Raw genomic sequence first — 27,506 nt, 5'->3', positions numbered from 1 at the left:
ACAATATTATTATAATCCAGGAAGTCTGATAGATGAAGAAATGGAATTAGCCACTTCACATTGACTGCTGGTGAGCTGAACCTAAAAAACATCTTTATGAATTCTTCCAAGGGTCACTTCCAACATGCAGTGAACACACATTCCCTTTCAGTCCGCCCATGCATGTCACCTTACTCCACTTTGCTCTTCCTCAGTCCACTTACTCTGGGTCAGAAGCAACCTGTTCACTCCTCTTTCCCCTGGCTCCTTGCCGGCAGCTATGCATCAGGACTAATGGACTCCAGAAGCCAGGAAATGGATACGAAGAGCTCTCCAAGAGCTACTGTATGTCTGCCTGAGCTCTAAACACTACTTCTGCTGATGCCACCACACATGAAGCTGCTCCTTTAATGTCGTTATTTTTAGCTAGCACAGAGCTGTCATTCCTACCTCAGAGCACCAGGGCCTGAATGAGTTTTATAAGTTCACCTCCATATATGTCAATGAGTTTACTCACTTAAAAATGTTGTCCTATGTTCTTTTTTCTTCATCATAAACTCAGGCAAGCACAACATATTTATTATGTCTTAAAAAAAGTCAGTAACTGTTTTGCGTTACTTCAGTCTGCTCTATCACATACTCTTGCCTTTTATATTTCTTTTCTTTAGCGTGCATGTGTTGAACACACTACGAAAACTGTGACATGCAGGTGGCTTAGCTCTTTCAAAAATCTAAGGCTTTAGTTAAAATTACACTACAATGTAATCAGTTCATTTCAGATTTCTTGTTTTTTTGTACAAAGTACAATGAAACTCGTGTTTTTTCCCCACTACCTTGCCACTTACTGTGAATCTCATTCTGTAGGCTTTGTAAAATAACAACACAGAATTTAAATGGATGAAAAGTATGTGCAATTAGGAAACAATAATCCTAATGTGAGCATGCAGTGGTGTTATTAAAAGCCATGGCAGGATATTATTGCCAAAAAAATAGAATTGCAGAAACAAAAGTAGTATTAAAAGCAGAATATAGCTCGGAGCTTGGGGCTTGTTGGGGTTGTCATAACTCCACCAACAACAGCTGTGAGCAGACAAGTGAATTGTAAAATATGTTCTGATTTCAAGAAAAACAGTTTCAAGAATTTGTGATAAAAGAATTATTTCTAGTATCCGTTTCGCTATCATAAGGATGCTTAACAAACATCGAAGGCATATTTTCTAAATCCAAGCTGTTGCTGCTATAAAATGGATGTATTTGGTAAGTTTTAAGGCCTTATCATTAACTTATGGGACCCATGGACCCTTTAGCCCTATTGTAAGCTGCAAGAACAGACAAGGTTTTTTTAAAATTCATAAAAAAACACTTCACTTCAAAACAAAATTTTATGTGGCAAATTAATTTGTATAATGCCTATGAATAAATTAATTTGACTTGAAAATTAACAAAATTGTCCTTTAAGATTCAAGGTGAAAGGAAATTTGTCCCGTGTTTTGCCTATATGTGCTAACTCAATTCAGGCCTTTATTGCTGATGGCAACTTCACTATTACTTTTTCTCATTCCACCATCAGTTTCCCTCCAGAGTAGAGTACACTATTGTTTCTCGGTGCCCTATGCTTGCTGTGATTGGCTCCAGCTTCCCACTGCCCCTCCTCAGGATAAAGTGGGTTTTAAAAATGGATGGATGGTCCCTTGACCCCATTATATGTATTGCTTCCCCTTTTATCCACATTTTCTTCAGAAAACAAATGCACCACTAAAAGCTCATCTCTCTCCTGCATATACCAAATGCTGGCATATTGAAAAAGACTGCAGAACAACTATCCTGAAAATCAGAAGACATTATTCATTCTAATACTGGTTGTTAATAATCCAGCCTTTGTCTAAACGGCCATCAAAAGTGCCATCTACTCATGGTCATTTCAACCACCCAGGCTCTTTGATTGCTGTATATGGGTTGTCAGTGAACTTAAAAACGTAAAAATGTGTCACAAAGCCACAAAGGTTGAGAAACACTGACAGATATCCATTTGGCATTCATTTAAAAAAAAAAAAATCTTTCACTATTTCTAGTACTGCCAACAGATATATACCACTGATCACTGCTGGCAACACACCACCGCATGGCTGATTATGCATGCAAATTAGCCTTGAGCTCAGCAAAGCAAGCCTTAAAAGAGCCATCCTGCATCCCCTCCCCTCATCAGAAAACACATTACATATTGAGAAATAATAAAAGCAAAAGATTTATCACTGTTTTCATTATTTATTCTAGATAAAAGAAGTGTAAAGCATCTGCACAGGCACATAGGAAACAAAAAAGACATTCCTGCTATACCTGGAACATTGATTTTATATAGTGGAAGGAGTCAATTCCATGTTGCCACTTCTTGGCATGGCCAATGTGTACTCCAAGATTGGAATGGTTGGTGCAATGATCTTTATTTTATTTATTTGTTCCATCTCCGTCCTGTGATGTTTGACGTATGTTAGCGCAGTGGTAGCAGTGCTACCTCAAAGCTCAGATGTCATATTTGGCCACAATAATTGGTCCAGCATAGTTGGCAAACTTTTCCCTACTCTCACTTAAAAGATTGTTGTAGCCAATATAAACTGATGAAAAACCAAGAGTTCTTCAATGCAAAATATGTAGCACTGGCCATTTTCAAAAGGGATCTAAAATACAGTCTATGCATCAAATTAATAATTTTTGAGGTATAATATGTTTTTGTTGTCAACACACATTATAATAATGGCTCAGTGGTATGAATTATTATGCATGCCAGGTCATCATTTAACTGCATTTCCCTGCTTGATTAACACTAAAATTACCAGAGTCTATGAAAAAACTCGTAGATCCGGCCCACCTTAAACCCATTCGCACCTCTCCACCAGCGTCCTTTGTCCCCTAAATGTGCCGATAAAAACAAGCTGCAAGCAGCCGGTTATTCCATCCCCCCACTGACTCAGAACGTGCACGGGTATCTCCCAGCTCATGCCTTGATTGATTATCTAGGAGTGAAGTGGAGTTTTAGAGTGGAAATAATAAATCGTTATTTGGAACACACGCATTTCATGTGTGTTCCATTTCTACAGTAATCTGTGTAAACACATTGTTAAAACAGAAACTTTTTCATATTTTAGTAATAAATGTTACAAAATGTAGGCATAAACTATTGAATGTGTGACTCATGAAGTCCAAACATCAAATAAACACTTTCACAAAAGGTTCAAGAACAATGCAACAGCTTCCGTGGCATAGTGGTAAGATTTGCCGTTTCAGAGCACAGCAGGCTTACTGTCTCTCAGAGATCTGAGTTCGATTCCCCGTTGAGGAGAAAGTGTTCTATTTTTTTTTCTTTTTAACCTCAAACGGACATAAAATTTATAAATTGGTATGCACTGTCAGTTAATGAGATCGTTATATTTTCATGTGGGAGGCTCCTTTTAAAATATTTTTTTAACAATTGAGGACTGCAATTAACATGAACAAGTGTCCTTATAACTGTTATTTTTAAGATCCATAACACACAGACAGTCACTAGATATATAAATTAACAGGGAAAGCACATGTACTGAAAGAAAAAAAAGATCAACATGTGCATTGATCCTGCAGCACTGAATAAGCTCATTCGCTCTAACATTACATCCCCCCACCGATCTGACTCTAAGTAACAGCACAAGTACAGACGCAAACCAAGTGTATGTGTGTACAGTAATCCCTCACTTATCGCGGGAGATAGGTTCCAAGGCCGACCGCGATAACTGAATTTCCGTGAAATAGGGACACCATATTTATTTATTTATTTAACGTGTACTTGGACGTTTTAAACCCTCCCTGTATTGTTTACAACCCACCCTTTACTCTATTAATAACAGGGACAACTGCTAAGCAATATGAAATCGGTAGATAAGTTTACACTTACTGTATAGCGAAGTACACGTAGCTATACATGACGTGATGATGGTGATGAATATGCTGCGCAGTAAAAATGACGACGATGAAGGTGATAATCCCCTGAATGCAGTAGCAAGAGCACGTTAATGCTGAATGAGTGAGATGAGACTTCCTGGTTAATGCAGCACTTCCGTCGCTGAGCCAATCAGCAGCACACAGGAACTTAACTGCGTGCTCTGATTGGGTAGCTTCTCAGCCATCCGCCAATAGCATCTCTTGTATGAAATCAACTGGGCAAACCAACAAGGGAAGCAAATACCAGAAGTAAAAAGACCCATTGTCTGCAGAAACCCGCAAAGCAGCGAAAAAGCCGCGTTATATATTTAGATATGCTTACATATAAAATCCGCGAAGGTCGTGAATCCGCGAAAAGTGAACCGTGAAGTAGCGAGGGATTACTGTACTGCATAATATTAACAAAAAGAGCAGCTTACTACTGAAAACAGCAAATATAGGAGTGAGTGGGGATCGAACCGGGAAACTCTTGATCACACTTGCTTTGCGTCTGTACTTGCGCTGTTACTTAGAGTTAGATAGGGGGGTTTGGAGGGGGTGATGGCTGTGGGGGTTGTTAAAGTATGTATGTATCGTGATTGTGATTTAGAGAGAATAAAAGTTAAAAATAAACAGAAACTTTTACAAGTCCTATAAATGCACACCATGTGGTACAGACGCAAACCAAATGTATGTATGTACTGCATAATATTAACAAAAAGAGCAGCTCACTACTGAAAACGGCAAATATTGGAGTGAGTGGGGCTCGAACTGGGGACTCTTGATTACAAGTCAGCAAATCTTACCACTATGCCACTGAAGCTGTTGTTTATTCCTTGAATCTTTTGTGAAAGTGTTTACTTGATCTTTGGACTTCAGGCTTCATACTTATATAGTTTATGTCTACATTTTGTCATTTACTACTAAAAGATGAAAAACGTTTCTGTTTTAAAAATGTGTTTACACAGATTACTGTAGAAATGGAACACACATGAAATGCGTGTGTTCCAAATAGCGACCTATTATTTCCACTCTAAAACTCCAGCACTTCAGTCACTCCAAGATAATCAAACAAGGCATGAGCTGGGAAAACTAAGTGAACGTTCTGCAGCGGTGGGGGATAGAATAGCCAGCTGCTAGCTGCTCGTCTTAATCGGCACATTTAGAAGACAAAAGAGAGGTGAGAACAGTTTTAAGGTTGGCCAGTTTTTTCGTAGACTCTGGTAATTCTAGTGTTAAGAGTGTCGTCATTTCACAGTTTCTCCAAAATGTTGTGAATGCATGGGTCAGAGCTTCTGTAAAAATATAAATTGTCCAGTCAAGTTTTCTTTTATAAACCTAGATGTTGTGTGTGGGAAGTAGCGTAGACATTATAAATAAGGCCTCAGGAGTTTCCAGGTTTATGATGATCTTAGTTTTGTGATGACATATGTGATTATTCAGTCAAACGTGTGGTTTTACATTTAAAACCTTACTTTAATACCAAAAAGTTTATTTAAATGTGGAAGCTTTTATGTCCCGTTTTGAAATTTTGACACAGACTTAAATAAATGTTAGATTTTTGATCAGATACTAATGACTAGTCACCCATATCACGATGTAAACATATTGAGAAAAAAAGGCCCCTAAAATCTTTCTGCAGATGTAGAACTTGAAACTATCTGACTGGTGATCTTCCAGATAAAAATAAGGCAACTGACACATGCACTGTATACTTTGGTATAGACTGTAGCATATAACAACAACTGACATATGAAGATGGCCTAAATAAAAAGCAATAGCAAATCCTGAAATCCATTCAGGAAGAACCATTTTTACTTCAGTTTTATACATATGAGGAATAATATATCATACTTACTGTGCACATATGCAAATAAATATTATAATAAATATCAACAGCACCATGGCTGCTATAAGACTTGCAATTATAATCTGTTTTTTGTCTCCCCTTTGGATAAAAAAAATCCATTAATTCACATCTGGATCCAATATAGCCTTCTTCACATCTAAAAGAAATTAAAATAATTGTAAATGTATTACAACGAGTTTTAAACAGGATAAGAAACAAAAAAATCAAAAGAGATTAAGTAACAATTTATAGTCATAACAAGAAAACAGACTTGTTAAAAACCTAAATCAATTTCTATAAATAAATGTCTTCAAAATAAACAAATCAGAACTATCAAATATTGTTGGCACATATAATATGGTAGGATATAATTTGTTTTGTGAGAATACCACAGCTTCAGCAAACATCAGCAAAGTAAAGAAAGCCCTATACTTATGTACCACATCAAAGACTTTACTTGGCACACCTGGATAACAAGGAGTATCTTGGGGATACGGTCATACAAAACGAGTATGTATGTATGTATGTATATGTATATATATATATATATATATATGTATATGTATATATATATATATATGTATATGTATATATATATGTATATGTATATATATATATATGTATATATATATATGTATATATATATATATATATATATATATATATATATATATATATATATATATATATATATATATATATCCATCCATCCATCCATTTTCCAACCCGCTGAATCCGAACACAGGGTCACGGGGGTCTGCTGGAGCCAATCCCAGCCAACACAGGGCACAAGGCAGGAACCAATCCCGGGCAGGGTGCCAGCCCACCGCAGGACACACACAAACACACCCACACACCAAGCACACACTAGGGACAATTTAGAATCACCAATCCACCTAACCTGCATGTCTTTGGACTGTGGGAGGAAACCGGAGCGCCTGGAGGAAACCCACGCAGACACGGGGAGAACATGCAGACTCCACGCAGGGAGGACCCGGGAAGCGAACCCGGGTCTACTTACTGCGAGGCAACAGCGCTACCACTGTGCCACCATGCCACCCCATTATATATATATATATTAACCAACATTACTTATGCAGACCACTAAAAATATATATAATTTTGTAAAATGTCCAAAATTTCATCTTTTTTTTTTTTTTTATTATTTTGAAGTCTCTCAATTTCCAACTGAACTAGTGTGGTGCTGAGGTGTCATGCTGGTTTGTCATGTGGTGGGTGCGGCAATGCGCTGTATCAGCGCGTGCTCCTAACTAACCAACCAACCAATATACAGCATGTTGTATTATTGAAAGGGTACTGGACAGAAATTAAAGGAATAACTAAAAACTTGTCTGACTTTACACTACAAAAATAAAATAGCCTATAAAAAATGAAAATAATGCAGTAAGTCCAAAAAATATATACAGTATATAGCAATAAACTATTATATAGTTGGCATGAAGAGTTATTTTAATATTTGCATAGAATAATACTAACATACATAAATGAATTAGTTTAATAAAATTGTAAATGTTGTAAATAGTCTTACACAATCTTACAATCATGTAAGCATAATTATTACTGATATAAGTAAAATGACAATATATTTCTCTCTAAATTTAATTATTTTGAATCACCATTTAATTACATTTGACCTACTCCTGCTCTCGCCAATAAATGCATGATTAGAAGCATAACCATCAATATCTAGATTAAAAACTATTTTATGCTATGAGAAATATTAACTTTTTCTTGAAGATTATATCTTATCTCAACGATCATTTTGGCATACTATATAGGACCTTCTTTCAATATAAAACTAGTTAAAGCACAAAGAAACACCTTATGGTTTAACAACAGCTTGCAAACCTCAAAATGTGATTCAAAAACTAGAGCATAGATGGGGAACAATTAAATTATAGGGTTTCCATTGATTTCATAATTAAATTACCCTGAAAGAAATGCTATATACAAAAGTGATCATTTATTTTAATCTATCACTTGCATCATATTGTCTGTAGTGATTTCTGACGAAATTTTTAAACAGAACTGATATAACAAAGTTCCTGACATGATAGGCTGTAATAAGGATCAATGCTGAACAAAAGACAAACAATATCAAAACACCCATCGAAAAAATGGCAATTTACTCATGTCATATAGTCCACATGTCAATTATGCAGTACAGGTGTATGCTCACAACATCCCAAACACAAGTATTTTTAAATATTGAAATATTATTTTTGGAAAATCTTTTTCAAAAACTGCTGGGGAGCACATTCACAGAGGATCAGGCATTTGAACTGAATTCAATTTGCACATCATTTCCCAGTCTGTCATTTAGAAGAAGTCATTGACAGCCATTTCAGCATTCAGGCTCCACTTCATCACTATACTGGTGGCAACTATTTGCCATTTAATAACAGGCCTGTAGATGGGAATAAGATGAATCAGGGTGTAGTTAGATCTGCCTGAAGTTTACACTTAATGGCATCTTTAACATTTGAATACAGAAGGTATAGCTTGTTATTTTCTCGAGTGGAATATGATGGAAATGTGTCATAGTTTCTTTCAAAGTTACATGATTGAAGTCACCACATACTATAACTGCAGGGTCAGAATGAGTCATTAAAACAATAGTAAGAGAGTGAGTCACTTCCATTTCTGAGTCCCAATTTTCAGAGGGAGGAATATAAACATTAATAAAAATGATTTAAGTCATCTCCCTTGCAAATAATGTGGATGAATTCTGAGATCCAGAATTTCATTCAATTTCAACAAAATCTTTCAAATTGTCTGAATTACAAACTGTAGTATTAACGGTAATATTATCCTGTTTAAACCAATCATCATTCACATAGATGACTAGTCCCCCTCCTGTCTTTTATTCACAACACACTGGGTTTGCTCAAATAAGATGAAATCTGTCCAGCATTAAAACAGTGTCAGGTATATCAGGTTTAAGCCAGCTCGCCGTAAAACACAAAATACCTCAGTACTCGTATGCTCCATGACCCACTATAAAAGCAGACAGATTATCCATCTAATTAGACAGGGATATACCACTGCTCACTTCAATTGATGGCAGACTAGTTCTAAAACCTTTTAACCTTGCCTTTACTCTTGCACCAGCACGTAGCCCTCTCTATCTTTGGATAAACAAATCTTGTGGTACAGTGAAACTGAGCAGCTTAGGTGCTCACAATTGCAGAGCAAGTAGCTGATTATGGAAATATTTAATACACTCCGTTTCTGTTTTCTCAGTGTCTCTTACATTTTGCTTAAAGAACTGTAATGCAGTCACCAAAACCTGATAAAAACATTGCAGTGTTTTTTTAGATTTTGGCATGTATTTATGGTTTGACTTTGTGTCGAATGAGTGGTTGCTCATGGAGTCCCAAATGAGGCACATTACCTGCATTGTGAGGGAGTGTCAGTTATGGCACTATGGCCATGTGGCACATTTCTCAGAGGGTGATCAAGCTCATAAGATCCTCATTGTTGGGAACCCGAGTGACTGGACCAGACCAAGGGGTCGCCCACGTAACACCTGGATGCGGCAGATAGAGAGTAATTTCCGGAGGGTGGGACTGGACCACGTGTCTGCCTGGGGGGTTGCAAACCGGGATCCTGAGTGGCTTTGTCGTGTAGTGGGTGCAACAACGCACTGTACCAGTGCATGCTCCCCAACTTGACCTGACTTGACTTTCTCCTTTTTTTAGATTCTGGCATGTATTTATCCAGGTTATTCTAAAATAAGTCAGCTAGGCGCCAGCATACTTTTCTGTTTAACTTCTAAGGTTACTTCAGGTAAAGACTTGAACTTCATAATTCAAACATTCACTGTTCATGTTTGTGCAATACATGCGTGAGTTTCTTTGTATACACATTTTCAAAAAATGGTTGTTTGTAATTCATGGGATATCTGTTGTACATTTTTGTAATAAATTAGCTGTAGACCTACTTAACTACTCTTTTAGTGTAAATGTAATCCTAATGTATATGTTTTGCAGTTTTGACACAGAATGATAAAAAAGATTCACTTTAAAAAACAACTTCATCATAAAAATGTAATCCAAGTTTCAACTATTTTTATTCATACCAGTGTTTTCTCAGATATAACAGTATCATTGTTTTTTTGTTTAAGATATTCAATGACTGCATTATTTCTGTTTGTAACACTAATCTAAAACCAGCTGCTTAAAAATGACATGTTCTTCGATTTTCAGGATTGTGTTTTGATTTTCTTGTTTTAACTCTGCACATACTATTTCTCAACAAAGTTAAATCTTATTAAAACACAACTAAATATTTACTATCCATAAAAAGAACAATCAGGATGCTTGAATTAGAAGGAAAACTAATTATTATGTAGATCAAACAAATAATCTAATAAGTGTATTTATGTATGAATCACAATTTTACAATGATGATACACCAAGGTAGTGAGAAAACTTACATGCATGCTGGCTGTTGCTCCTGTATTACATACCGACATTTTCCTTTAATGCAGTAGTCTTTATATTCTTTGGGACATTTTGAAAAATGTCCTCCTCTTTTTGCAAGTCCAATGATTTCTGAAATGAAATCACATATGCTACATTTAAACATAATATGGTTTTTAATAATCTTCATGGTTTGATAAGCAAATTAATAACACTTAATCAATAAATAAAGAGTTTCAAAAGCAACCAAAACTTACAAATTATGCATTTACTGAAACAATTAGACTATGAGCACTCTTAAAAAAAAAAAACGAAGTCAGTAAACACTATTCCAAAATTGACTGCACACATACAGAACTGTTTGCATTTTCCATAGGGTCATGCCTCCAATGGTTAAGGTTCAGAAAAGTGGTATCTTAAATTAAACAAAAAATTTGTATTATATCTGATTTTAAGAAAGAAAATAAGCATCCCTGCACTAGTAAGGTACATTTAAGTATATCTTTAAAATATAACTTATAACTTTAAATAAGAGAAACCACTTGACTGAGACAGCTCTACTAACGGTGGTTGACCAGCTATGTGTTACTAGAGCTACTAACATGTTATCGGTCCTAAGCCTGCTAGATCCCTCTTCTGCCTTTGACACAGTCAACCACTACATACTTCTTGCTACCTTCTCTGAAACTGGCATCACTGGGGCCAAAGCAGAGAGTCCACAATACAGCAGCCTGCCTTATTTTCATCCAGCCGAGAAAAGAACATGTCACTTCTCTCTTCAGGTTACTACATTGGCTCCCTGTTGCAGCATGCATTAAGTTCTAATTCCTGACATTTGCCTACAGAGCAGTCAATGGGTAAGCACTTGAGTAAATAGAGACACTAGTGAGGTGCTACAGTATACTCCTTCTCGCCCACTCAGGTCTGCCAGGGAACTGCGTGGTATCAAGTCTCAATCCAGACTCTTTTCCTGTGTAGTTCCTAGTTAGTGGAACAAGCTGCCCACCGCCATTCTAACTGCTTACTCCCTCAATGTATTTAAGAAGCAACTGAAGACCCTTCTCTACTGTGAATATCTGTCTAATTGATTTAAAAAAAAAATTGCTCTATGATCTTTTGTATTGTTGGTTAATTTGTCTTGTCTTCTTCTCTGTCTCCTTCTCCTTTTTGTTCCTCCTTCTCCACTTAGTTTTACTGATCTTATAAACCTCTTTGCCATTATCCGAAGTTCATAAAAATAAAATCACATTTCTAAAATTAGCTGCTGTAGCTCATGCTTTTGATATCATAAATTGGAGCCAACAGCCCAAGCTTTTATAACTTAGAAACAGCTTTTGAAACCATATAATCAATATTGTAGCAGTTCTGGATTATACATTTTAATGGTTCTTATCTCTTATCAATAAAAACATGCATATCCAATGTTAGTCTTAACAATGCAGCAGAGCTTATTATATTTTGTACTTAAACTATTATCAAAATACCAGTAACGCCGTACTGCACGATAACATGCAGCGAATACACTTGACTTGAGCATTAATAGTTTTCATACTGTTTCTCTGTACGTTTAGCATTTGTTTGCTCAGAGGTTGATGCGCTTGCTTCTTCCTGAGCAGCTCTTCTTTTCTCCAAGCAGCCCGCTTCTTCTCTTCTTCCATCGGCATCTTTATGCGTTAAAATTGATTAAGTCAGTTTTTGGGTTGCAATTACTTAGTGCGTTTTCCTTACGTTTTCACTTAAGTGTCTGCCTCAAGAATGATTTAAGATATGAAGAGGTACGTGAAGTGACGGTGAAGGTGGTAGGGATGAGAACGGCACCCAGACACATGCGCCGCACAGCCGCCCCGCTGCCGAGAGGTGATGCTACGATAAAATAAAATAAAGAGTAATAAAAATCATCACCCCGAAAGCAGATAGTAGACGTCACATAGTATATGTGTACCAAATTTCAGGTCAATAGTTCAAATGGTTTGCGAGCTACAGGCGATTTAAAATCCTGGACAGACAAATGGACAGCCACGGTAGCGTATTATATAAGAAGATTGAAATAATTCTTAAGAGAGCACAAAAGAACTGACACATAAGGCACAATTTTCCGTAACAAAGCAACAAGTTGCTTTAACATAACAGGCTGTTTTAGAATAGAAAGGAATGAAGGATCTTTGTAAAAGCAAGAAAAGTGCAAAAATGACATCTATCACAGCTATGGTTCAGACCCTGTCACATTTCAATTCAATTCAATTCTTTATTGTCATGTGCACAAGTACCATGTACAATGACATGCTTGCTTGCATGTGCCCCTGCAGACAGTGAACATAAACACACACACAAAAAAAAAAGTGTAGAATTCTGTTAAAGAAGGTATTTCTGCTATACAATTTAAGTTAAATTACATTGTGCTTTACAAATAATGATGAAGAGGGAATTTTATGAACCATTAGGTTACATTTTTTGTCTGACATATCAATTGTCAGGCTACTTTCACATTTCTACCTAAGGAAGTCTAGAGATACGCACTGAAATTAATTAATAAAGTTTGGAAATTCTACTGATATTCTTTTTAATGATAGTTAAAATAAATTTAAGATTAGAATTGGATTACTAGATTATTGTTAGTACTAGGGTGTTGTACCGTGTTAGCCATTGTGAATGTAGAGAAAAGCCAAGCAAAATGATACCTTTAATTGGCTAACTAAAAAGATTACAATATGCAAGCTTTCGAGGCAACTCAGGCCCCTTCTTCAGGACAGGTGTAATACAGAGACTGGAGTTCCCTATGTTTATATACACACTCTAGGACAAGAAACAACATTGGTAAATCTTTAAATGAGAAATTTTAAATGTAAAAAATTAATAGATTCATTCAGGCTAGGGTTAATTTAACAAGAGAGAAAAGAACAATGTATTGTCAAGATCTCTGGATAAGATAACTGTCCAACAAAGTCTTTTGAAGTTTGTAATGAGTTTTTTCAAAACAATGTGGATCTGTAGACAGGTTGTCTGTCATTCTGAGAGATGTAAACAATCCTCATATCTGGCCGTAAAACTCTTTTGTCTCTATTCAATCCATGTTGTAATGTATTAAATTTTAGCATGAGTTTAACTTCCCATTCTTTTCTCTCTTGCTGTGTTTTGAAGTTGCCCATAAGCACTGTGACTTTAAAGTCCCTCTCACAGTGTCCATGGCTGTTGAAGTGGGCCGCTACAGGAACATCTGTGTTGCCATGTTTAATGTGGAACCTGTGTAAGTTCATTCTCTGGCGGAGTGTTTGTTCAGTTTCTCCCACATAGAGTGCAGTGTCAGGACATTTCATGCAGAAAATTAGGTAGACTACATTAGATGATCTGCAGGAAATGATCCCTTTATGTGATGTTCAAGTCGGCAGTGTGGTATAAACTATACGGTCTGTATCATAGATGTGGACACATGTTTTGCATCTTTTCTGTAGGCATGGAGATGTGCCATTTTCTGTTGGTTCACTTAGGGAGCCGTCGGACAATTAGTTGTTGAAGGTTTGGTGGTTGTCTGTATGCCAGGAGGGGAGGTTCAGGAAATACATTTTTCAGTGTTTGGTCATTGTTTAGTATTGGCTGAAGTTCTTTTATAATTTTTCGAAGTGTTTCAAGATGTGGGATGTAGGTGACAACAAGGGGGATGCGGTTCTTGTTGTCTTTTTTTTTTATATTCCAGAAGGTTGTCTCTGGGTATGGCAGTAGCTCTTCTTATTTGAGTGTCTGTTGTTTTGGGGGTGTAACCTTGTCTGAAAGTGATGGAGCACCTTATATGCTTGGGGTGAAAGCTATACCACAGCCCTACTTTGTTCTTGAAAACGATCTGTTGTATCGAGTAGCGACCCACGAAGGAGAGATGAGAAAATTGTTGCTGGTGCCCCGCACTTTCCGGCGGGAGGTGTGTGAACTAGCACATGCCCATCTCCTAGGTGCCCACTTGGGAACCGAAAAAACATTGGAGAGAATAAAGCTCAGCTTTTATTGGCCCAGTGTGAATGAGGAGGTCCGGCGGTTCTGTCAGTCGTGCCCCGACTGTCAGGGTCCGCCAGATACCCCGGAGGGCTCGTGCTCCTCTCGTGCCAATACCTCTCGTTGACATACCGTTCGAAAGAATCGGAGTCGACATAGTGGGACCCCCTTGAACCTTCGGCCCGTGGCCATAAGTATATTTTGGTCATGGTGGATTACGCCACTCGTTACCCAGAGGCGGTTCTGCTGCGCTCCGCTACTACAAAAAATATCGCACGGGAACTTGTCAATCTTTTCGCCCGAGTGGGAATACCCAAAGAAATCCTTACGGATCAGGGTACGCCCTTTACTTCGGATACGTTCAGGGAAGTTGCTAAGTTGCTGCGTGTTAAGCACCTGAAAACGTCTGTTTATCACCCACAAACTGACGGCTTGGTCGAGCGGTTTAATCAGACATTAAAACAGATGCTTCGCAAGGTAGTCAGCGCGGACGGGAGGAACTGGGATCAGCTGCTACAGCTAGTGCTTTTTGCCTATCGGGAGGTGCCAAAGGCTTCCACTGGGTTTTCCCCTTTTGAATTGCTATATGGGCGCCAACCCCGGGGACTTTTGGACATATTAAAAGAAGGCTGGGAGGAGGAGCCCCTCCCATCCACTAACGCTTTGGAGTACATCACGCAACTGCGCGATCGGATGAATCATATCAGACCCTTAGTAAAAGAGCATATGATGCGTGCTCAGGCAGCGCAGGCGCGATGCTATAATAAAAACTCGGTCCTCAGGGAGTTCCAGCCTGGGGATCGGGTGATGGTACTCGTGCCCACATTGCACTCCAAATTGTTAGCTCATTGGCTTGGCCCGTATGAAGTGAAGGAGAGAAAAGGGCTGGTGGATTACTTGATTCAGCAGCCAAACCGTCGACCTGTGGAACGGGTATATCATGTAAATTTGCTGAAGCCCTGGAGAGACAGGGAGGTGGCCCCGACTCCAGGTGTGTCCCTCTCCCTTTTCTCCACCCAGTTGACCCTTAATTTCGGTCCAGAGCTAACTCCGTTGCAACGGCAGGAGCTGGAGCAGAGCATCCTAGCCGTCCCAGATGTGGTCAGCGAGGCACCTGGTCGCACCTCGTTGATTGAACACGACATCATAACAGACCCCGGGGTGGTGATCGCCTCCCGGAGGCAAAACGTACAGAGGTAGAGCTGGAAGTCCAACGGATACTTGACTTGGATATCATTGAGGAAAGTCATAGCCCGTGGTCTAGTCCAATCGTCCTCGTTTCTAAGCCTGACGGCTCCTGGCGGTTTTGTAATGACTTCAGGAAACTCAACCAGGTGTCCAAATTTGATGCCTATCCCATGCCTAGGGTAGATGACCTTATTGAACGGTTGGGTACCGCCCAATACTTGACTACACTTGACATGACGAAAGGGTACTAGCAAATTCCCTTAACGGCTTCCACGAAAGAGGAAAACAGCCTTTTGTACCCCAAGCGGGCATTGGCAATATAAGGTCCTCCCATTTGGACTGCACGGGGCACCGGCGACTTTCCAGCGTCTGGTAGACAGAGTGCTCAGGCCCCACCAGTCCTATTGTGCTGCTTACCTGGACGATGTTGTCGTCTATTCCAGCACCTGGGAAGAACATATTTTGCAGGTGTATGCCGTTCTCGCCACGCTAGCGAAGGCCGGCCTCCGTATAAACCCCCGTAAATGTTTTTTTGGTTTAACAGAGGCCAAATATTTAGGCTACCTAGTGGGGCAGGGACGGGTGAAACCACAATGCTCCAAGATCAAAGACATCATTGAATGGCCCCGTCCGAGTACCAAGAGACAGGTGCAGGCTTTTTTGGGGTTAGCCGGGTACTACCCGCCGGTTTGTGCCCCGCTTCTCCGAAAGGGCAGCACTCTTGACGAATTTGACAAGGAAAGGTGCTCCTTTAGCAGTGGTATGGGACGAAAACACAGACCATGCATTCTGTGACCTAAAGTTGGCCCTAACATCGGCACCTGTATTGAAAACCCCTGATTTTACTCTTCCCTTTATTCTCCAGACCGATGCTTCGGACACAGGCCTACGGGCAGTGTTGAGCCAGAGCGTCGACGGTGTCAAACACCCCGTGTTTTACCTGAGCCGGAAACTGTTGGACCGGGAGACCAGGTATGCAGCGGTTGAGAGGGAGGCCTTAGCCATAAAGTGGGCGGTAACGCACCTGAGGTACTACCTGTTGGGCCGGGAGTTCACCCTGGTGACGGACCATGCTGCTCTCCAGTGGATGGCCCTGCACCGGGAGTCGAATCCCCGGGTCACCAGGTGGTTTTTGGACCTGCAGCCGTATAAGTTTGCCGTCACTTATCGGCGGGGTGCCCTTCAAGGCAACGCTGATGCCCTCTCCCGGGCTTACGACCTCTCGGTCCGGTACGCCCACGCCAACGGGTCTGGGCTGAGGGGGGGTCATGTCACGCACGAGCGCTTAGGGAGCCGCGGAAGGACTCTAGAGCGAGCGCGAAACCCGAGGCCAAAAAGGAACGGACGAGACACCTAACTTCTTTTTCTTTATTTTCTAGAAAGAAGGAAACGCCGACACTCTGACAAGGCATCACTACCAACACCTCTCTAAATTTTCCCCGGATGACATCACACTTTTCCCAGAAGACACTGCACCTCCTTACCCAGCAATCCTCTGATTGGGGGCCGGTCCAATCCCTATAAAATGCTCTTCAGTATCCCATGTTTTGTCGAATGTGGAATGTCGATCGGGACACTCTGTAAAAAGTTTATTTTTGCAAACTGTTCACTATACGGGGTCGGAAACCCCAAACCTTTATCTTGTGTCTGTGCCTTATTTTACATTACATTACCTTCTGCTTTTTTCCATAGTCTCAAAGTATAAGCATTCTCAACCCAGTAGATAAACTAAAGTTTAAAATGCCATCCTGCAACCTGCTTTAGATCGTTGCAAGGTCATACACATTAATGTTGATATATTTCAGAATTACAACTGAATATGACTTTTGAAATAGGATATATAGTTATACTCTGAATGAGAAATAGGAGTTTTGGAAGGATATATATATTTCAACAATAGTAATTTCCCAAGCCAAATCTGAAGAGATGATCACATAGTAACATCTTGTATAAAGCATCATATTGAAAAAAATTAATTTGAATATACAGGCATCTTCAAAATTTCCCTGTGATTGCTACTCCTAGTCATCTCAAACATTATGAAACAAAAAAATAAAATAAAATTTATATAATTTAGCATAGCAGGGACTTATGAACACAGAAATCCTGTAAAATGTATCCAAAAGTGATATGTTTAGAGCTAGGATGAAGGAAAAAAAAAACATGCCATATTTGGTCTTGTAATGTGTTGAAGAAAGATGCTTAAAGCAATGCTGATCTCTCATTAGTTTATTTGAGATATGCTGCATTTTAATGACCCTGGTGTGGTTTCCAAAAAGCACAGAGAGTCAATACAGGCTCTGCTCTGTCTGGCTCTTCAACTGTGGTGAGCCCCCAGCCTGTACATTCTACATCTAGTATTGGCTGAGTGCCCAGCCCGGTGATGAGCAAACCTAGGCAGATTTTAAGGACTCATCACATTTGTGCTGAATAATACAACAAGGGGCTCCTCCATCATTTTCATCTGAGACTTCCACTTTGACACTGGCAATAGCTCCCTAAAGCTATGAAGCATTACCAGAACACTGTATAGATGATCATATAAGTAATCACTCCACAGATAATAGTTCTGGGGTGGATATGCAGGAAAGGGGATAAATACGAAATAAATTAAAAATGAAATGAAAAAATGAATGTAAGAATACATACAAATTAACATATGAAACAGGGCTCAACACTAACTTTTAAAAGTGACTGTCAGATATGAAAACGTTTGGTTGGTAAAATTCAAAATGTGGTTGCCATTTAACAGCCTATGTTTAAAATCTTTATTACTCAAGCTAAATTCTGCTACTTGTCAGATCCTTCAAAAAATAAATTAGCAAATTTCTCCTTACTTGCTCAACTGCTCATCCAGTTTATGGTCAGTTGCTATGGAATGCATCCTTTATTTACATAACTTGCACAGAATATGATTCCACGCTGCAATCAGTTTTATAAAGTTGTTTCATGTAATACTCTGCACCAGCAAATGAAAATAAACTGCTTAAACAAGTCTAAACTACCAGAATCGGCTTCAGTAAGCCAATACGGAAGCCAACACATGAAAGTTTTCCTACTTCTGACTGCTTTCTGTCAGCTTAAAACAAAAAAGTACAAGATCACAACAGCATAAGGAACAGTATAGGTATTCCTTAAGACATTTGAAATCAGAAATTTTCAACATAAAGATTGTAAAGATACTAATGAAAGTTTTTTTTCAATGAGCTACATTTTGCTTTGTATAACTCAGTTGAGTTATATTTAAATCAACAAAGAAAATGTATGATGTAGTATTCGTAAGTGACTAGATATTTTCAACAATATAACAACAAAACACCACAATGTCTTATTGAGTTCGATGAATCTGACGCAGAACAGATGATCAGGAATCCCAAGATCCAGAAGTAAAATTCAGAAGAGGCATGTTTCACATTATGATGGATTCCTTAATTTCAGAATTGTCCGGGCATTTTGAAAGCCTAAACATCATATGTCATCTTTTTCGTCCAATTTTAAACTTTAGAAGTATGCGCCTCTTGTGTAAATTTAGATGCAAAATATTCAAAGAATCTGTCACATCATTTGAAAGATGCGGTGATTCACATCAAGAACGTGTATGACGCAAATGTTAAGGTCCAAAGGTGGGCACTGTGATCATTGATATCATATCATGAGATACATATACAGAAATAAAAATGTTGCAAAAAGATACGTTGACTCTGTTAGTAATTTTAATTCAGAGCTACCAGACCCTCCACGCATCATGAGACATGACATGCGATACAATATTATATAAAGTTAATTACAGTTGCGTGAAATTGTGATTGATGTTAAGCTTGAGTGTAGCATAGGCACGTCACTCAATCAGCTTGATGATGTGGGAATGTTTTTCTACTGCAGGAACTGGCAATCTTGACTGTGTAACTGGCATCAGGGATTCCCAGAAATGCTTGGCCATTTTAAAGAGGAACTTGATACCTTCTGTTCAGAAATTGAATCTTGGTATTACTGGTCTTTCTAGAAAGACAATGATCCCAAGCACATTTCCAAGTTAACCAAAACTTGGTTGAGAAATACATCCTAAAATGTTCTGGAGTGGCCTTCTCAGTCCCCATATTTAAATCCCACTGAAAATCTTTGTTGGGATTTAAAGGCAGCAGTTATAGCACGGAAGTTATCAAACATCAATGAGCTGGTGGCGTTTGCACGTGAAGAATGTGACAGTTCTTGTGATCATGTGAATTGAACTTGCATTACTGGAAGGTCTTTTTGTTAAAAAAAAGCATTTCAAGTTTATTGCCTCACATTCTCTTTCTTTTTCTCATCAAGTAAATCAAAAGCTGTACTCAGTAATCATTTTGTTTTTTACACTGTGGCACAGGGCAGATAAATATTCTCTTGCTACTCCACAAGAGTGAGAAAATAGGCCTCATTGATCTACCTGTACACATAGGCTGTTCAACTCCCAGGCAACAATGGTTTTAATAGGTAGGTTTACAGTTGTGAAGCTACACAACCGAAGAAGTACTGATTACTTAGTGAGACACTGTTAGGGTGGGCACTGCAAGCAAAGTAAAAAAGCAAGCAAGAAGCAGGCAGGTCAAAGGTAGACTTGTTTTATTACTTTGGAAGTGTCCAACAGGCAGTACCAGTGTAAAGTTAAAATCACGAGATTCAGAATAAAATTAAATGGGACTGTCACAGTATCAAGTCAGTGTCTGCACAATCTGTCTGCTTTAGTTCTCCTTTACAGATGCAGCAATATTTTAATAAAGGTGGCCTGAATATTTTTAATTAAACCTCATTGTTTTAGACAATATGTGTCAAACCATCCATCACAGTTAATGGAGACTAATTGAGGGACAAGGAGTGTTGGGTGACAAGGCTGTTTAAAGTTAAGGTTTTAAAGTTTTGCATTAAAAGAAAATGTGCATTAATGAGAAGGTCTTGGCATTAATCTATGGTCAGCGATCTCAGGTTTAAGAGTGAATGGAACAGAATCAGATACAAAACAATACTTTTAGAGCACAGGAGAAGCGTTTAGAAAAACTACTCTGAGGTCACTTGTAGATCAAAGTGCAGAGGTAGTGGGACAGGAAAAAAAAAAAAAACTGAAGATAATATGCTAACCATGCTTAACCACAGCTACTTCCAGGTGCTGTGTAAGCCGCAGCTTTTTTTACAGTAACTCTGTTGTTTTCCCTATTTGTCTTTTTTCTGAATTTATTTACTAGTTACTACTCCTATTTAAAAATTAGAATTGATCTGGCTTGTCTCTGAATGTAGCTGTTAGGAATCGGATAAATCGATTTTAAATTGATTTGAAATTTGCCGATGAACTGCAACGCATGCAAATCCAGGTAACGGTGTGTAATGACTGCACTTCAAAAGGGCTGGGAATTTGGATGGAGTCGCGAAGAAAACCGAAAGGCTACTTTATGTCTGCAACACCTGAAACAGTAAGAGATGCTGAGAAAATGAAAGTGGGGTGTATTAAATACTGCAACAACAAGCATCTAAGCAGCTCAATTACACTTCACTGCAGGAGCTGTTTGTCCACAGACGGAGAGGGCAACATGCAAGAGCAAAAGTAAAAGCAAAGCAAAAAGGTTTTAGAATTGGTCTACCATCTGTTGTAACTGGAAATGTTTGATCACTGTCAAATAAGATGGATGAACTGTCTGCGCTTATAGTGGGCCATGGAGCATACAAGTACAGTGGCATTTTTGTGCTTTACGAAGAACCGGCTTAAACCTGATATACTTGACAGTGTTTTTAATGCTACACGGATTTCATCTTATCCAAACAGACAGGAACCCAGTGTGCTGTGGAAAAAAACAGGACGGGGACTGGTCATCTAAGTGAATGAGGATTGGTGTAAATGGGAGCAGATTACAGTTGAGTTACATCATTCTTTATACAGTAATCCCTCACTATATCGCGCTTCGCCTTTCGCGGCTTCACTCCATCGCGGATTTTATATGTAACCATATTTAAATATATATCGCGGATTTTTCGCTGCTTCGCGGGTTTCTGCGGACAATGGGTCTTTTAATTTCTGGTACATGCTTCCTCAGTTGGTTTGCCCAGTTGATTTCATACAAGGGACGCTATTGGCAGATGGCTGTGAAGCTACCCAGCTTACTTTTCTCTGTCTCTCTTGCACTGACTTTCTCTGATCCTGACGTACGGGGTGTGAGCAGGGGGCTGTTCGCACACCTAGACGATACGGACGCTCATCTAAAAATGCTGAAAGATTATCTTCACGTTGCTATCTTTTGTGCAGCTGCTTACTGAAACGACATGCTGCCCGGTGCTTCGCATACTTAAAAGCTCGAAGGGCACGTATTGATTTTTGATTGAAAAACAAACTCTGTCTGTCTCTCTCTCTTTGTCTGCTCCTGACGGAGGGGGTGTGAGTTGCCCGCCTTCAACAGCTTTGTGCCGTGGTGCTTCGCATACTTAAAAGCAGCCCTATTGATTTGTTTGCTTTTCTCTATCTCTGTGACAGCCTGTGCTCCTGACATGCACTCCTTTGAAGAGGAAGATATGTTTGCATTCTTTTAATTGTGAGACGGAACTGTCATCTCTGTCTTGTCATGGAGCACAGTTTAAACTTTTGAAAAAGAGACAAATGTTTGTTTGCAGTGTTTGAATAACGTTCCTGTCTCTCTACAACCTCCTGTGTTTCCATGCAAATCTGTGACCCAAGCATGACAATATAAAAATAACTATATAAACATATGGTTTCTACTTCGCGGATTTTCTTATTTCGCGGGTGGCTCTGGAACGCAACCCCCGCGATGGAGGAGGGATTACTGTATTTTGTTTATATTCCTTCTTCTGCAAATGGGGACTTAGCAACGGAAATGATTCATTCTTTCACCAACCCTTTAATTAAGATTCACTCCCAATCCTTCAGTTATAATAATGTGGTGACTTCAACCATGTGACCTTGAAACAAATGATGACAAACTTCAGTTTCTGACCAATTCCATTTGAGGAATAACAAGCTGGATCTGCTGTATTCAAATATTAAAGATGCCTTTAAGTGTAATCTGCTGACTCCATTAGGCAAATCTGACCATAACCTGATATATTCATAACCTTATTCCCAGCTACTAGCCTATTATTAAATGATAACCTGTTACCACCACAATAGCGAGAAAGTGAAGCCTGGAGGCTGAAATGACTCTGAGTGACTGCTCCCAAATGACAGACCGAGAAATGATGTTCAAGTTACATGGAGACAATATTGAGGGATTCTGTCACTGCATCACAGACAATATTAAATCCTGCATCAACAGAGTGATACCCACAAAGACTGTGTGTTACTTTCCAAACAAGCAGCCCTGGATAGGAGCTAAAAGACCTCCTGAATGAGAAAAAGAGACCATTCAAATCCAGTCACAAAGAGGCTCTGAAGGACGTACAGTGTGTGTGTTAAAAAAAGGTCATTGTAGGATAGTAAGCTTACAAAGCAAAAACAGTTAACAAAATCAGTCAGAATAACATTAAGGATGTCTGGAATGGACTGGACATAATTACTGGACTCAAGCAATCCAGGTCTCAGCTGCTAGAAGGGGATGTAGATAAAGCTAAAAAACTGAACAAATTTTTAATAGAGTGACATTCTCACTGCCACCTTCCACCATCCATACTACATTAACAACTTCTACCACATCAACTGGAATGGCCAGTGTGAACTGTCCATAACTGAAGACCAAGTAAGAAAACAACTGAGGAAGCTACACACAGGAAAAGCTGTGGGACCAAATGGAGTCAGTCCTCGAGTTCTGAAGGCCTGAGCTGACCAACTTTGTGGTGTCCTCTGTCACTTGTTTAGTCTGTCCCTAATGCTTCAGAAAGTGCCACTGCTATGGAAAACATCCTACATTGTTCCAGGGCCTCTTCACCTAATGACTACAGACCAGTGAAATTTACATCTCACGTCATGAAGACCTTTGAAAGACTGGTCCTGGATTAGACGAATCCTTTTGTGGTAGACCACCTAGACCCACTGCAGTCTGCCTATTGGACAAAGACTGAAGTGGAGAATACAGTTATCTATCTGCACCACAAGGCTTATTCTCATCCGGACAAAGCTGGCGGCACTGTGAGGATTATGTTTTTTGATTACTCCAGCGCCTTCAATACCATCCCTGTTAAACTCAGAGATATGCAGATAGCTGAGCCTATGGCATCTTGGACAATGGACTATCTATCAGGTAGGCTGCAGTATGTGAGGTTCAAGGACTGTGTTTCTGATACAGATGTGAGCAACATTGGAGCACCACAAGGAACAGTCATATTTCCTTTTCTCTTTACTCTATAAATATATAGACTATAATATAACATGAGGTAATGGCACTTGCAGAAATTCTCAAATGATCCTGCACTTATGGGGTGTATTGATGAAGGGGATGAAACAGAGTATAGGAGCCAGATGGAAAAGTTTGTTTCTTGGTGCAAACATAATTGTCTGCACTTTTACATCAGCAAAACCAAGGAAGTAAGTGGTTAATGACTTTCACCACACCAAAGAGCCTCTATGTCCCTTCACTTTACAAGGAGTGGATGTAGAGGTGGTCCACTCCTACAAGTGCTTGGGGGTCTACATTAATAACAGGTTGGAAAGGTCTCAGAACACAGAGGAACTATATATGAAAGGACAGAGCAGACTCTTTTTCCTTAGAAGATTGTGCTCCTTTAATGTGGAAAGTGAGTTCCCTCATATCTTCTGTAATTCTGTGATGGCCAGTATGATTTTCTATGTTGTGGTGTGCTGGGCTGGTAACAGCACTTCAGGAGAGGCTCACCGAAACAACCAGCTACTGGAATTCACTCTGGACATCTTGGAGGTAGTAGCGAAAATTAAAACAAAACTGATTGCCATTATGAACAATGCTACACATCCACTCTGACACACCGAGTACTTTCAGCAAAGTAATTATTCAGCAGACGCGTGTCAAGAAACACTACTGAACCTCCTTTATACCAACAGCAATACGTCTGCATAATATCTCACTGTGATTGTGTCAGCCAAGTCAGAATTTTTTTTCTTTTGAATTTTCTTGCTTTATAGTTATTCCGGTGTCTGTTAAGACCAAAGTGTGCATGTGTGTATATTTATTTATTTACAAAATTACCTACCTATTGATGTATTTATTTATTTATTTAAAGAGCTTCTGTAAAAGCTGGATTTCACCCTGGGGACAAATAAAGTTCTATCTATCTATCTATCTATTCAAAATTACAAAATAGGCTGATCGTAAAAGTGAAGCGCAAAAGCAGATCAGTAAATATTTCAACTTTGCATAGTGTGTCTGGAGTAAAACCATGCCAAAATTACTGTGGGTAAAAACAACCATTCTTTGACAGTTGAATGTCATCTTTTGCCCTCGAATTGCCAAATTAATACTTCAGATGCTAGTAATGTTTGTAGAAGACGTTGAAGGACAGGCATACGGCAGATTCACTGGCAGGATGACGCTCAACCTCTTGCTGCATCCAAACAGTGCCATCTTTCGCCTTTACGCCTGGTGCAGCTGCATTGTTCTTATATGTGTGTGGACGTTTCTTGCAGGGAGGGCTTCTGTTCTCTTTCTCCGATATAGAACCCTCATCCTCATCTGAGTTCACCTCTATTATAGCACGTCTTTATTTGAAAACTAACAGGTTCAGATTTGGGGGGGGAGCATGAATTTGACCAAGAGAATAAAAGTGAATAAAAAAATAAAAAATGCTAACTTTTACAAGTACCATAAATTTACACTGGCTGTTACAGGCTCAAATAAATTAAATGTATGTTTTTATTCTATAATAGTAATAATAATAGCCGCTCACTACTCAAAACAGTTAATGCATGAAGGACCCGGGATCGAATCCGCAACTTCTTGACTTGGAGATGGCAGTTCTTACCTCTGCACCAGCCAAGCAGACGTGTGTGTGTGTGTGTGTGTGTGTGGTAACCTATCCGAATTTCTTTTACTATGGTTAAATTCTAGAAAAAAAAGCGCACTTGTTTTGTTATATCAGTGTCATTTATGAAGATGTTTATTTGATATTTGGACTTCAGTCTGCACACATTATAAACTTCATGTCAGCACTTTGCCAATTATTTGCAGAACATAAACGTTTTTCATGTTCTAGTTATGTGTTCAACATTTTTTGCCTCACATTTCCTGTCATTTACACATTTTTGTAGACACGGAACACACATGAAATGTATGTGTTCCAAATAACAATATATTATTTACCCTATACAATTCAAGGCACCTCACACCCACATAAACAAACTTGAGCTGGACGAACTTTGTGCATGACTAAAGCTGCGTCGGTGGGGGATGGGTTAGCAGGCTGCCTGCTGCCGATCCTGATTGGCACATTTGCAAAACAAAAGACGCTGATGAGGAGGTGCGAGGGAATTTAAGGTGGCCCGGGATTATGAGTTTTTTTTGTAGGCTTCAGGGATTCTAGTGTTAAATGAGAAGAGCACAGGAATATTTCTAGCACAATGCCGCTGTGATGCTTGTGGATGTCAAGTGCTCAGAGTGCTTGAAGTGATCCGGTACGAGCAGCTTTCAAAGCTTCAAGTAACAAACATGACTGAAAGGAACTAAAGTTCCCAAGTCACAATCTTAATACAGGGTGCTTTGAGGACGAATGAAACATTACAGCAGCAGTCAGAGCAGGAAAAGTGAGAATCAGTGATGTAAACAGTTACAGCTTATTTCTTTTTTTAGTGTAAAATCATTTAAGGACACCATTCCTTTTTTGTAACCTTAAAGAAGAACAAAACATTGTTTTCAAGTATTTTCACAATTCTCATTGTCCTCCTTTCTTCTCTATCCACACGGAGGATAGCTACAATAGAAATGTAACTGTACATGTGTACACAAGATAATGAATCTGAAATAAAATGATTATGCTATAAATCAACGCAGTGCAGTGAAGGGGTAAGAGTAATTTCTGAATCCACTGTAAAAATTTAGACAGTTCTAGTAAACTTAAGAAATCTGAAAAATAGGCAGTGGCACTATTAATAGTGGGAGAAAAGAATACAAACACCTAAAATACAAAAAATGAAGTAAAAGAAGTGGGCAAACCTAACCACACAAATTTTATGAAAACACCATTAATGAGCCTTTTTGAACACATTTGGCCCTGTGTTTCAACACTATTAGTCTGCAACTAAACAAAAAGTAACAATCTGCTTCTTATATAAAATATGACAAGTTAAGATGGAACCAAGCTGTAGACATGTATCAGATTTCAATAATGAGATGCTGATGCCTCCAATTCTGGAGCACAGTGCAACAATTTCAATGTCCTAATAAGCTGGTTGAGCTTGGATGGTTTGTCAATGAAATGTCTTGAAATGTCACATTTTGTAAATTGCATCTGTGTATTACTTTGAGTTTGATAATCCTACTCCATATTTATTTTTTCCCACATAAATAAGGGACATATAAACCTAACATTTTAAATTATAATGAAAGCAATGTTTAAAAGTGACAACTGCATCCTTGAAATTTCAAACATTGCCTTTGTGGACATTCTTTCATTGGCTACACTTCAGACATAGGTGCTGACCAGCTGAAACTCATATACAAGGATTGCAAGAACATTTTTTACATAATCCATTACATTTTTACAGTGAGCAAAAGCAAAAAATGGCTCTTGAAAACAAACAACTGAAATATGTGCCTGTGTTTCAAAACACAACTTTTGATGTGAATAGTAGCAATAGGGGAATAGGCTAATATACGAATCTGCTGGTAGGTGTCTTGGGAAAGGAAGAAAGGAACATGTCTCTATCTGTATGTAGAGCTTTTAGTAAACACTTTTAATGCAGGAGAGACGATTGTTTCTTTCCTAGAGTATGTGTTTTAATATCATGGATTCAGAAATAAAATCCTTTGTATCCCAAAAAAATGTATATACACTGAAACAACTTGCTGACTGGCAATAATTATTATCATGGGAATGAGGTTGATAACCACTGTTATCAACCTCATTCCCTGAACAAGAGTTTTCCTGTTTTTATTTTGGTTTTTTGATAAAGAGAACATGTAATATGCAGTATGTTTAAAATAAAAAAGGTAGTTCAGTGATAATGTACCACTAAT

The 27,506-nt window shown here is 38.8% G+C and overlaps 1 protein-coding gene across 5 annotated transcripts in view; it reads right to left on the bottom strand.

Moving 5' to 3' along the window:
- LOC114652089 (probetacellulin-like) overlaps positions 1 to 27,506 on the bottom strand; it is a 63,827-nt gene that overhangs the window by 30,110 nt on the left and 6,211 nt on the right. For all 5 annotated transcript variants that reach the window (XR_007935134.1, XR_003716292.2, XR_007935135.1 and 2 more), the window contains exons 3-4: positions 10,239 to 10,356; positions 5,789 to 5,936 (exon numbers count right to left, since the gene is read on the bottom strand). Coding sequence is in view for 2 of the 5 variants with exons in the window: in XM_051928320.1 (XP_051784280.1) it covers positions 5,789 to 5,936; positions 10,239 to 10,356 (266 nt within the window). In the remaining 3 variants the exon portion in view is untranslated. The remainder of the gene's footprint in view (positions 1 to 5,788; positions 5,937 to 10,238; positions 10,357 to 27,506) is intronic.

This window comes from Erpetoichthys calabaricus, chromosome 5 (assembly GCF_900747795.2).
Source record: "Erpetoichthys calabaricus chromosome 5, fErpCal1.3, whole genome shotgun sequence".
Taxonomy (NCBI): domain Eukaryota; kingdom Metazoa; phylum Chordata; class Cladistia; order Polypteriformes; family Polypteridae; genus Erpetoichthys; species Erpetoichthys calabaricus.
The sequence above is the reverse complement of the archived record's forward strand: the minus strand, read 5'-3'. Positions and strand labels throughout refer to the sequence as shown.